This window comes from Armigeres subalbatus, chromosome 2 (genome assembly GCF_024139115.2).
Source record: "Armigeres subalbatus isolate Guangzhou_Male chromosome 2, GZ_Asu_2, whole genome shotgun sequence".
NCBI classification, from domain to species: domain Eukaryota; kingdom Metazoa; phylum Arthropoda; class Insecta; order Diptera; family Culicidae; genus Armigeres; species Armigeres subalbatus.
The window spans coordinates 400,773,579-400,787,446 of NC_085140.1; the positions used below are offsets into that span (position 1 = coordinate 400,773,579).

The 13,868-nt window shown below is 37.0% G+C and overlaps 1 protein-coding gene across 3 annotated transcripts in view; it reads left to right on the forward strand.

The window, feature by feature from the left end:
• Nucleotides 1-10,559, forward strand: part of LOC134213288 (alpha-tocopherol transfer protein-like) — a 39,509-nt gene extending 28,950 nt beyond the window's left edge. For all 3 annotated transcript variants that reach the window (XM_062692196.1, XM_062692194.1, XM_062692197.1), the window contains one exon: nucleotides 6,020-10,559. In XM_062692196.1, coding sequence (XP_062548180.1) covers nucleotides 6,020-6,424 — 405 coding nt within the window. In that variant the 3' untranslated portion in view covers nucleotides 6,425-10,559. The remainder of the gene's footprint in view (nucleotides 1-6,019) is intronic.
• The last annotated feature ends 3,309 nt before the right edge of the window (nucleotides 10,560-13,868 follow it).

Here is a 13,868-nt window from a genome sequence, read left to right on the forward strand (position 1 = left end):
AATTCGTCGAACTGAGTCGATTGGTATATAACACTATGGGTCTCCGGGCCTTCTATAAAAAGTTTGTTTTTGGAGCGATCATATAGCCTTTACCGTATACTTAGTATACGAGAAAGGCAAAACGAAAAAAACATTAAGCTTTTCATTTTCTGCGATCGATTGTTTGCCGGACTATATTGGTCTCTTGCTAGACGAACAACAGTTCGATGCAGTATCGCCGCAGAACAGTTATTGGACAAAGTTTTACAGTGGTAGAATGCTAAAAAGGAATCTATTACCCAAAACACGGTGCGGCGTTTCTTCTCCTGAAAAAGGCGGGTCTACTGTCTCCGCTTCCGTTTATAGCGTTCCACGTTCTGCCGGGTCTCTTTCTGTAGCGCAACCGCTCGCGCTGCGTTCTCCACAATCTGTGTGCACATTTCGTTGAACCAATCGTTCCGTCGACGTCGTCCCACATACCCGACGTTGCTGTCTACTGCGTTGTTAAATGCTGCTTTTACTGTATTCGAGCAGTCCTGAAAAGGGGCCCCATCGAGCTCACCCTCTTCCGGCAACGCTGCCTCGAGATACTGCGCATATGCACTATTCAGTGGCGACATCAGGTTGCTTAACTCTCTAGGTCGTACCACAGCGGCCGTCGGTACCGAACATTGTTGATGAAGGATAGTTTTGGGCGCAGTTTAGCCATTATTAGATAGTGGTCAGAGTCGATGTAAGCACCACGATATGTCCTGACGTCGATAATGTCAGAGAAGTGCCGTTCATTAATCAGAACTTGGTCGTTTTGTGATTATGTCTGGAGTGGTGATCTCCAGGTGTACCAATACGGAAGGCTGTGTGGGAGATAGGTGCTGCGAGAGGCAATATTCTTGGTCAGGCGGGAGGGCTCAGCGCCCAATAGTCGGTCTGAACTCTTCCTCTTGGCCAATCCGAGCGTTTAAATCTCCTATGACAATTTTGGCGTCGTGGCTTGGGTAGCTGTCGTACTCACGTTTCAACTGCGCGTAGACGCGTAAGCTATGGACGTTGATTATGCTAAAGTTGATAGTGTGAAAACGGAGTGAGAATCAGTTAGCTGAGTATTGTTGAGACAAACGGTCGAGACTAGAAATCTCGTTTGGATCACGACAAGAGTGTAGTAATGTGTAGTCAATGTCTAAGCGCAGAGGAGTATCTTGAGCATAAAGAAACGGTTTGCGGACAGGCAAATCATCTATGGCACCATCTTCGTTTTAAATTGTAAACAATATTGAACAGAATAAATTTCACAGTGGAACAAAATTCAACCTTTGCGGGTCATCAGAACCAATTGATGCGTCTCCAGTAGATTTAGGCTAGCTGAATCCGAATCTGTCCTCAGATATTCTCTAACACGTCCGAGTAATATAGTTAGATGAATAGCGCTAATTTGAATAAATTTACGTTTTCCGAAGGACTGTCATGTTGTTTATAAACATAATTTTTGCTCAATCAATACCCGAAACGGTATAAACAAATCTGATCTAACTATTTATCATCAGATCTGCGCGTTATAATTGTTTTCTATTCCGTTTTACTTGGGTTTAGGCTCAGTGATTTTAACTTAAAAATGTTCCATGTCCGTTTCAAAAACTTGCATGCAAACGCCATCTTCATATCTTGATGCTTTCCCTGGTGGAATATAATGCGAACATCATTTTTTTTTGCGTTGCGTGGTAACGGAGTATTTCTTAGATTGCATACTGATAGCTGTCATGTATATTTCTATAACTTTCTTACTCCAACCACAGAGAACAGACATGGAGGCTCGAACAAAATTTCTTGCAAAACATGTGTAAACAAACACACCGAACCTCAACGCCATCGACGTCGACATTGCAACTCACAATCTCATTTTGACAACACGATGGCGCTGGTATGCTCTTGCATGCATAACGACACTAGCGCACAGTGGCATTTTTTGATGACGCTAGCGCTGATTATGCACGGGATACCGGCGACATTCCAAAGTATTTTCAAAATGAACAGTAAAAAGTTATCACAACATGGCAAGTGGAGCTTCAACGTCTGTTCTCTGTGCTCCAACTGCTTATGGATTACTATTTTGGATTTAATAGCAACCCAATTGGAGGTCCAAAATGATAAAACATGAAAGCTACCTTTGCTAACCACGCCCATCTTCTCCGTTGCTAGAGAAGGGAAGGAAATGATGATATGACATCTACTTTACGAGAGGCCAGCGACTCACCGACGCCCTCATAGATGTCAAGGAATTGTGGGTGGTTGATAGGGATTATAGTTTAGGAATATCATCATAAGCAAATGATATAATATGTTTTTAAATCGCTGGGAGTGACTATGCTAAGAAATTTGTCACTCCGTTCTCCTGGGTTTTAGTCTTCTGGGATGGGACAAGGTACTAGACTTGCCCTGGCTAATTAGCCTAGGTTTAAGCGCCATTACTCGCTCTCTGAAATGAGAAAAGAATAATAATAATACATTGAAACCCCTCCCCGCATGTACTAATGTAAAATTCAACTATTAGAAATACTGTCAGGGATTAGAGATTCTAACTTAATTCATAAGTTCGAGTTGTATAACAACTCACAGTAAAATTTAATGCAAGAAAATATGAAGTAATCTATTCTTGAATTTTATATTTTGATTTAGTGCGGTGCATTAAAGTAACATGTATTTATTAAAAAGTAAGCAACAAAATTGCGCCAGGCACTCATTCTTCATCCAGTTTCAAATGAATTATCCAGTTACAACTCCAACGTATCGAATCGTTGGTGCCGAGATAGAAATATAAACTTGTACCCCATCATCAAAATTGGCGAAAAATCAGTTTTATTTTCAGAAAAATTCTGGCGTGTGTACCCCAGTTTCAGGGAAAATATCTAATTTGATGGGTCACGTGCCCCAGTTCAAATCTGCCCAGGCGATAATACCATAAGCCGTACGACAATACATAAAGGTCTGATTTTCTAACCCCTTGATTATGTTGGACGTTTCCCTTCGTAAGCTCTAAACCTAACGAACGCAACATCCATCTGTTGCTACTCCACCGTTTCAGAACGTTCATTCGTGTAGAGCCCATACATTGGATACGCCCACGTACGGTTTAACAGATTTTTTTATGGGAAACTGTCAAAACGTACTCAAGCGCATCCACTGTGCGAAGCTCTTAAGCCTTTATTCTGATACGGATGAGTCACATAGAAAAAGCGTCACCGTCATTCCCGTGTACCAAACAGCAGTAATGGATGGATCTCACTATAGACACTATAGGTTCCATAGACGAGCGGATACACGGTTGAGTCATTTCGATTTAGTGTGTTTTTCCATTTTTTCACAGTGTACCACGCGAATTTGACGTCACACGCTCTGTTGCTTGGATTGCAATTGTGACGTCATGCTCGTTTGGCTACACTAACTGACAGTTCGTTTGGCTACACTCGCCTTCGCCTCAGCTCGTCTATAAGATCTCACCGGTGTTTCCAATCGAAGCGTCTTCTTCATATTTCTCTTTTCTTTTTTTAATTTTTCACCACATATCTTATTCATTTGCTCATAGCACACCGATTTTACATAATTTTATATATGTTGTTATCTAAGAGACAAAAAAGGTGGTATAGCTCTAGCCAACTGTAACAACTCTTTAGCCGAAACGAAAACAGAAAAATAAAAACTCTGGTGGAATATAAGGCGAACATCATGATCCAGGAAGTTCCTTTGTTTTAATCGACATGAAAACAGATGGGATTGCAGTTTGAACAAATTCAAATCCCCTACCAGATCATTCAAGCCACATTACCTCATTAAATACATTCCAGCGCTCGGAAAATAATTTGAAATATAAACGTTTTGTGAATACCGTTCTGTAAGGTGGCTCATGAACTATTTTTATATAATCAACACAATGACTACATAGAATACTTTTTAAGCTGAAAGGCAGTTATTGTTGCGAAGCGATTTGTTGTTTGGAAGCAAAGTTATGAAGAAAACAAAAATTCTCATTATTGATATCGATGTTATTCCTTTACGTGTTAAATTGAAATTCCCATGATTCAGTATTTCCTTTATAACTTTTCTTATAAGCATCCAATCGTTTCGCAAAAAAGACGACCTGTTTCTTTGTCAAATTGCCTATATTGCCAATATTTTTTATTTATTACCAGACTAAGGCCGGGGTGGCCTGTGCAATACATAAAAGTCTTCTCCATTCAGCTCGGTCCATGGCTGCACGTCGCCAACCACGCAGTCTGCAGAGGGTTCGCAAATCGTCCTCCACCTGATCGATCCATCTTGCCCGCTGTGCGTCTTCTTGTTCCCGTCGAATCGTTGTCGAGAACCATTTTCACCCGATTACTGTCCAACATTCTGGCTACGTGCCCGGCCCACCGCAGTCTTCGGATTTTCACGGTTTGAACGATGGATGGTTCTCCCAACAGCTGATGCAACTCGTGGTTCATTCGACTCCTCCACGTACCGTCCGCCATCTGCACCTCACCATAGATGGTACGGAGCACTTTCCTTTCGAAAACTCGCGTTGGTCCTCCACGAGCATCGTCCAGGTCTCGTGTCCGTAGAGAACTACCGGTCTAATAAGCGTTTTGTAGATAGTCAGTTTGGTACTAGTCTTGTCTAGTCTAGTCTACACATACATAGCCAGTTCGTGAAAGAATCCTGGAAAGTGATAGATTCGACAACATTTATTACCTTTCTTGTCAATATTTATGTTTGAAGTACATTATAGATGTAGTTCAAACATAAAAGCGGCCAGGCCTACTATGCAGCGTTGTTGAAAATACCTGTGAGAATCAATTATTAACTTGATTTCACAATTAAGCCATTGGACGGGGACATCTCGTACCAACCGCTCCGTTTACATTATAAGGCAATGGTTGTTAAATCGTTGGGACTACCGGTCTAAGAAGGGTTTTGTAGATAGTCGATGTGGTACGGCGGCGAACTCTATTCGATCGGAGCGCTTTGCGGAGTCCAAAGTACGTACGATTTCCTGCCATGATGCGTCTCCGAATTTCTCTGCTGGTATCGTTATCGGAGTTCACCAGTGAGCCTAAGTACACAAATTCTTCAACCACCTCGATTTCGTCACCACCAATACAAACTCGTGGTAGGTGGCTTACGTTGTCTTCTCTTGAGCCTCTTCCTATCATGTACTTCGTCTTCGACGTGTTGATGACTAGTCCAATCCCCTTTGCTTCGCTTTTCAGTCTGATGTAGGCCATCCTCTCAAAGTTACGTGCCACAATATCAATGTCGTCGGCGAAACCAAATAACTGGACGGACGTCGTGAAAATTGTATTACTCGTGTCAATCCCTGTCCTTCGTATTACTCCCTGCAAGGCAATGTTGAATTGGAGGCACGAAAGACCATCACCTTGCCACAACCCTCTGAGCGTTCCGTAACCCTCGAGACTACCCCTGAAACTTGAACTACGCACACCACCCGATACATCGTCGTCTTGATTAATCGTATCAGTTTATCCGGAAATCCGTTTTCGTGCATTAGCTGCCATAGCTGGTCCCGATCGATTGTATAATATATTCTACTCTTAAAGTGATGAACTCTGTTAAAAACTTAAAAATCACTCTAATAAAGTTAAAAATAAAAAAGATTGTATAATATGCGGCTTTGAAGTCGATGAATAGATGATGTGTGGGCACGATGATACTTTTATACGATGATACCACGCAGTCAACACAAAATCGTTTATGATGCAACATAAGATGCTAAAGTGAAGGCGATATACATACATGTTGTATGGGGAAGTACCTATATCGCCTCCACTTTAGCATTTTATGTAACATCATTTAAGATCTTGTGTTGACTGCGCAGGGAGGTCGAGAAAATTTCTAACACGAACATTTCCTAGACCGGGCCGGAAATTGAATCCAGCACCTTCAGCATGGCCTTGCTTTGTAGTCGCCCATCTTACAGCACGGCTAAGAGAGAGGGTGTATCATGAATAATAGAATACTCTATTGACCTTTGATTACCATTCCTTTTCAGATACACCTGCACGGAAACAATCTGGCCTCGCTGCATAAATACGTCTCGAAGGACGTTCTTCCGGTGGAGTACGGCGGCAACCAGCCATCGTTCGACAACACAGAGTGGCGTACGGCGATCCTGGAGAACGAGCAGTACTTCATCGATTTGGAATCGTACAACACGGACAGTGGACTAATGGACGCTCTGGACAATGCCGATGCCGAGAGTATCGAGAGTTTGCAGTTTGGCGATACGGAAACCGAAGATAGTGAATTTGACGAAGACGATAGGCGGGTTTTGAGCCCAAAACGAACACCCCGGTCGTTGGTGAATATTGAGGAGATTTTTCTGAAGAATGAGCTCAATGGAATTGATAGTCCGGGGGGAAATGGGATTGAGAAGGAGGTGGAAGATGTGAAATAAATCATTTGTGATTGTAGAGCTTTTCATGGTTCAAGCTTCTTTTTATTTGCACGGAAGAATTTTCAATATTTATAAGTTTTTTTTTCAGGAAATAAGGACTTTGTTTTAGTTACAGCTAAATCAGCATTTGCTTTTAAGTTTGTCCCCAATAATGACAATTTCCCTACTGCGTTTGCCAACGTTTTGCTGGTTTTGTTAAGGTACCGTAATCTGGGGGAACATTGATCATTTTTTTTAATTGTTCGTCAACATTCTTCCGGTAGTGAAATCATTGTTTTTTTTTGTATTTTTGGAACGAGTACTGCTACATTATACTACTACTACATTCTTGATTATTTGATAACTTAAAATTTGTTTTGCAAATATTATTTGTCGAGTTTTTTGAATTTTCAAGTTAGAATCTCTTACGCTGAAGCGACTAAATAACTATGGGTACGAGCTTAATTTGTTTTGAGTGCTTATTTGGCAGCTTGCCATGAGTTCAAAAAATAATGTTGATTTTATTGTTCAAATTTTGACGTACAAAATAAAAACAAACAAAACAAATGCATATCATTCAGCTGCAAATTTAGTCAAGATTAAGATACCTAACTCACAATAAGTACTTGTAATAACAGAAAATAATAATTTTTTCAACACTTGTCATAAGACGAGTTGGTATCTTCCCATTTAATTCCACCACTTGATTGTACCTTGACAGATACGTTTTTCGACCTCAACAGTAAGGTCATTTTCAGTGTCTCGTACTTGACTCGACTAGTCCATCAAGTACGAGACACTGAAGACGTCCTTACTGTCAAGGTACAATCAAGTGGTGGAATTAAATGGGAAGGTACAAACTCGACTTATGACAAGTGAGGACATTCCACTAAAAAGCTCAAAATAATTTTCTTATCAATTTATTCATGTCTTGAAAATGGTTAAACTGATTAATGTTACCTCGGCGATCAAAGTTCCCCCGGAGTACGGTACTTGTAGGAAACATGCATTGTGATGCCAGATATTGAGTTCAATAGCGCACAGTTTTATATAAATTAATTATATTTTTATTTTTTCTTCTTGTTCACCAATATATAATTATTGCTGAGTGTAATATTCACAAGTTTCGATGAGTGATCGAACTGGTTTATAAATTACTATGTTAGAAACCGATTTTGATACAAAATATCAAAACAAAAGCCTCATACAGTCACTCTCAAAATTGAGCGTACACCATGGATTAGATGAATGTATTCGAAAATTCCAAAGGAAATTTAATTGTTGGCTCGGTTGTTTTTAATGCATTTCAATATTCATCCCTTCCTTCAATGTATGCGTACATAAAATGGTTGAAATTTTTCCTCTAAAGTTCATTTATTTGAAAATAATCTCAAAATACGCCTATTAGATGTGACAAAATTGAGCGTACAGTTAATGTTTTTCTATAAAATTTCTTATTATAAACACGATTAATGTATTTTAATGTTTTTTCATTATTATATTTATAATAATAATCATCCGCTACTTAAACATTCAATGTTTTGAAATTTAACCATGTTTTGGTCAAAATGGCGAACAAGTGAGAGGTGAGAACATTGCTATTTAACAATTCAATGCTGATGGACGAAATAGATGCTTTAATGTGTATGTTTCACCCGCATCGTGTCTTATATATGATAGAAAATCGAAATCGAGCTACACATACGATAAATTTGGGAAAATTCAGTCGGTAAATGATGAAAACAGATGTAAACATACAGAGAAAACGACAAATGTTGGGAATGACATAATTCAAATTAAGTATGTCTTTAACTTAAATTTGTTTTAAAGCTCGATTATTGTCTCAGGTCTACCATTAAGAGTAATATTATTGAATCCAATCATTCACAGTCAAATTCTAAAAGTACAAGGTGCATGTTAAGGTACCGAACATAAAAACAGCTTTTCAATCCCGTAGAGCACTTCTGATTGAATATTGAAAAGATAGCTTAAAATCGTAATTTCATAATTAAATTTAGATTGAACTCCACGGTCTGTTACCATAAGGGATACAATTGGATGATTTCCATGTGGCGAGTAAAAATAAACTTTTTTAAGAGTTCGGCAGCTTATTTAATGATACCTTGGTGAATTTAAATGATTCAACCAAATTTGTTCCTACGGTGACTGAGTCTTCAAATATAAAATGACATCTTATAATGTATCCGTGTGCTCCTCTTTTATTAATATTATTATTAATGAGTGTCCTGAGCTTATAAGCTACCTATACATCGACTTTTAAATAAAGTTATACTTAATTTGAAATATGCCATTCCCAACATTTGTCGTTTTCTTTGTATGTTTACATCTGTTTTCATCACTTACCGACTGAATTTTCCCAAATTTATCGTATGTCTCGCTCGATTTTGATTATCTATCATATATAAGACACGATGCCGGTGAAATCCATATCTTAGAGCATTTATTTTGCCCAGCAGCATTGAATTTTTAAATAGCATTGTTTATACATCTTACTTGTTCGCCATTTTGATTAAAACATGGTTTAATTTCAAAACATTGAATGTTTAAGTAGCGGATGTTTATTATCATAAATATAATCATGAAAAAACAATATTAAAACACATTTATCGTGTTTATAATAAGAAATTTTATAGAAAAACATTAGCTGTACGCTCAATTTTGTCACATCTAATAGGCGTATTTTGAGATTATTTTCAAATAAATGAACTTTAGAGAAAAAATTTCAACCATTTTATGTACGCATACATTGAAGGAAGGGATGAATATTGAAATGCATTAAAAACAACCGAGCCAACAATTAAATTTCCTTTGGAATTTTCGAATACATTCATCTAATCCATGGTGTACGCTCAATTTTGAGAGTGACTGTATAAAAAAAAATTAAAGCTTGTTAAGCTTCTTAAGTTCTTTCAAGTCTAAAATACGAGTTTGCACAGATCCATTAGATTGCCTCACTTTAAGTGTATCTAGATCTTGACAAATACCCAAGTGTATTATAACTTAACTGCAGTTTAGGGAGCACCCATAAATTACGTAACGCTCAGAGGTGGGAAGGGGCTCCAGTGGCCTAAAGTGTGACAATTCATACAAACATTTTCAATTATTCAAACAAAAAAATGGGTCATAGGGGGGAGGAGGGTTAAAAATTGCCATTTTCGGCGTTACGTAATTAATGGATCTTCCCTTTGTGTTATTCACTTTCTCGTCTCGAATAGAATTTAGCGTGGATATCTGACTTAGACGAGATCTTGCTTAACCCAGTGGTATGTTGCGAGGCTACAAAGCAAAACCATGTAAAAGTTGGCTGAATTCCAAGTCCGGACTAGGAAATTTACGTGTAGAAAAATGTTTCGACTTCACTAAACATAACAGTATAGACGTGTTGTCTCAGGTACATGATTGCAAAAATGGTTACTTGACTTAAAAATCTCACTGTGGAAAAGCTCAATGAACCGTAAGCTGCGAGGGGACAATTTCCCAATAATGGGTGATGTGATAGACAACGAAAAAGAAGCATATAATGATGCATATAATAATCCTTAATTTGAATATTCATCTTGCCATGAATGGGAATTCAAAGGTATTTTAGGCAATTCGTAATAATTTGCTCAAAATCATATATTTTAAATAGGTTGGTATTGTACGGCATGGAGCACTGAAAAATCATGAATGAACATCGTATCCGTATTACCAAGAGTAGGTACGAAGTACAAAACTTTGCAAAATGAGAATCGTAGATGCAGAAACAGATGATAGCAACAAATATGACATACGCTTAAATGAAACCAATGAAACGATAGCGATTTATATTTATATTTGATAACAAAGATGACTATATCTCATTACGTTCCATCTTCCCATTCAAAAGAGTTTACCATATTTAAATACTAGAACAGATCGCTCAATAACATCACTACACGTTCAATCTAGTTAGTAACACTGTTCAATTAGACCATTTGCCTCCTGAAAAAGTAATAGATTTTTAGTAAATCGTGCTCAAGAGAAAAGAAAATTATATTTCATGAGCTTCCGCGCATTAGGCAAAAAAATTAAATCCACATTGCATGCTACTTGCATATTCCAACTTTTGCAGATGTCAATCGATCCGAACAAATACAAATAAATTGTGAATCAAACCAAACAGTCTTTCATTTTTCTACTTTGATTTAATTTTATCAACTACTAGTCGACCCGGCAGACGTTGTCCTGCATAGTAGGCGAAAATGCGCGTTGTAAACTGCCCATGCAAAATTTCCATGCGAATCTTTATTTTCATGATTAACTCAACCCCCACTCGTCATTTTCGCATGAGGAAATATCATATAAACCCGTCGGAAGCGATAACGAACATATCTGCTGAAGGTATGAAGAAAATCCATCCAGCCGTTTTCGAGTTATGCGGATACGAGCACAGACCATTTCATTTTTATTATATAGAGAAGAAGAAGATAGATTGGCGATCAATTGACCTATGGGCCTCAGGTATTGAAGTTATCGGAACAAGTCAAAGTTTCCGGTACCAGGAAGGAATCAACGGCAACAAAAAAGGGAATGACTTGTTTATCTTACCACATCATTTGGAGCAAATAGCTGCTGTTGGCTAAGTGTTTATCAATTTATGATTGCGATGTCTGTTAAGGGCAGTCCAAACGGAATGAAAAGTGATGGAAATACTTTTATTTTCTCTTTCGTTGGAAGTCGAAGTTGTTGAGGTATTAATGTCCTAAAACAACATTGCTCGAGGACTTCTTAAGATGTTTTCAACTTTGCTGAGATGGTGTTGAAAAGCGAATTCGGATTGATTTGTTCGGGTAAACAAGCATTAGATGGAGGGTGGCGGAATTATTTCAGACTTTCACTGTTACTGTTTCCTGAAAAATAATATGGGCCGTAACACTCGAGCACACGCGTTGTAGTATTTTGTAAAATTTCTGTCAAGTCAAATGTGATGATGTCGAAATTTGACCTGACCTGTATTTCCCAAATGACATAACCTGCAGATTTTCGATAGTTTTTGTAGCATTTTTGGCGAATTCTACGGAGTGGTAGTTGGCAGTTTATCCCCGATTAGCTAATACCCAACCAGCGAATGGCAGATTTTAATACAGTTCTGCATAAAAACCTTCCAAATTCGGCATAACATTATTATTATTATTAAAATTATTTATTCTTACAATTTTGTATTATTTTAATACAATATCTGTATAAAACGTTTGCAGAAATGTATATGCCAATATTTTAAGATTTGTTTTGATTAAAAAAGTTACAGCAAGATTATAAATAGAAAGTTACAGTCAAATCGAAAGTTTCGAGAGTTACCGTCTTTTGAAACGTTGATCGAGGTGATGGAAGTGAGTTTATCATAATTGCACTTTCAGGCGCTAGTGAATGAAGATTATTTTCAATTCAGTATTGAATTTTTCAGGAGATGGCAACCTTTTTAATCTTTCAGAATTTGAGATATCTTCTCAAATGTAGATATCTTCCATATGCACAAGCGCCTCTTATTTTTGAGCTTCAAAACGAAGCTCAAAAGGCATAAGGTCTCTTTATGCCTACAAAGTACAAATTGATAATGGATTCATATATTTTATATTTTATATATTTTATTTATTTTATATATTATATGTATATATTTTTCTAATGGATTCATAAACAAACTTCTGAATTTGAAATTCAGCGTGTATTTAGTTTATTTTTATTGAAGTGCTAGTAAAAACATAGTGAAATAATCTCACCAAATTAATCCATTTTTGTGTAAAAGAGCCAGAAGAGAACACTTTCAGGACCGGCTTTTCGACGAGTGGCCTTGGTTCAGAGCGTTAATGAATAAAGCTTTCAATGAATGATTAAATTGGTTATGATTAAATCATTTAACTCTATGATTAAAGATTATGATTAATGATTTATTCATTTTTGACAATGATTAATGATTATGATTAAGGATTAAAATATTTTTTTACAATGAATAATGATTATGAATAATGAATAAAACGTTTGAAGTATGATTAACGATTACCGATCGTGGTTAAATGTTGACAGAATATATGTATGATTAATGATTAACGATCAATATGATTAATGAATAATGATTATGAATAATCAAATTAAATGATTTGCATAGTGATCAATAGTCAAATAACCTTTCTTCCAAATTGATCTATTAAAAGGTATAAAATTATATGATTATGATTAAAGATTAATGAATAAATGCGATGTATGCAATGAATAAAATTGATGATTGATGAATAAATTAAAAACAATTATGAATATGATTAGTGATTAATGATTGAATGTAGAATTATATGATTAATGATTAGTGATTAATGATTAAATCATATTTTTGTATGATTATGACTAATGAATAATGATTAAATAACCCATTATTCATTAATCATGATTTAATCTATGATTAATCACGAATGCTCTGCCTTGGTTATAGTTGACACATGAGGATATGGGGACCTCCACCCCGTAGCAAAATGGTCGGATTCGTCAAATTTCACGACATAAACCGATAACTCGAAAACCATCAGTGCTAGAGTTTTGACGTCTTCAGAAAAAAAGAATATCTTGTGGATATTCAGGAAAAATCCAGTAAAGAAATTTCCTGAAAAACTTTGACATTACTTCATACAACCCTGATAAAGTGCTGGCATTCGGAATGATTTTTGAACAATTCTCTGAGAAATTTTGCTTGGAAATCTTGCTACAAATTGTTAATGAAAAAAAAAACAAAACATCTCCAGAGTAAATTCCGATAAAAATTTCAACAATAGTAAATTAGCACTTGTAAAAGCAAAAATTGCAATTGTGAAATAAGAATTATCCATAAAGAAATGTTCCACGAAAAAAATACAAAATTCTCATGAATAAATCAATATTAGCAATAAACAATTACAAATTTTTTCACAAAATAAATATTTTTTCCTCCACATAATCTCTATATAATAAAAATTAGTTGAAATTTCCTTCCTGACGATTTAACTCGCGAACGGGTTGACCGATTTGTAAGATTTTTCCCTAATCGATTCGTTTTGGGATCCGCAAGGTTTGTGTATACAAAAAGTTGGTGAATTTAACGGGGAAATGTAAAAAGTCATTAAAATACAATTTTGGGTCAGCTGTTATGGAAAACAAAACAAACGCACGGCAATTGATCTAGAGTGCGGTGCTGCTGGTCACGTTGTTCGTATGCCGGAAGAACGTCAAGCGAAGATTATATTTAGTAGAGAACCCGGAAGAGGCCGCAGGCTTCGTGGAAGGCCGCGTACACGATGGCTTTTTGCAGTTGAAGAGGACCTGAGGGCGCTCAATGTTCAGGGCGACTGGAAGCGATTGGCCCAGGATCGAGTCCAGTGGAGAGGGATACTCCATTCGGCGTAGGTTCATCGAAGAGCTGTAGCCCATCAAGTATCAAGTAAGTAACCGGTGCTGCAAATAG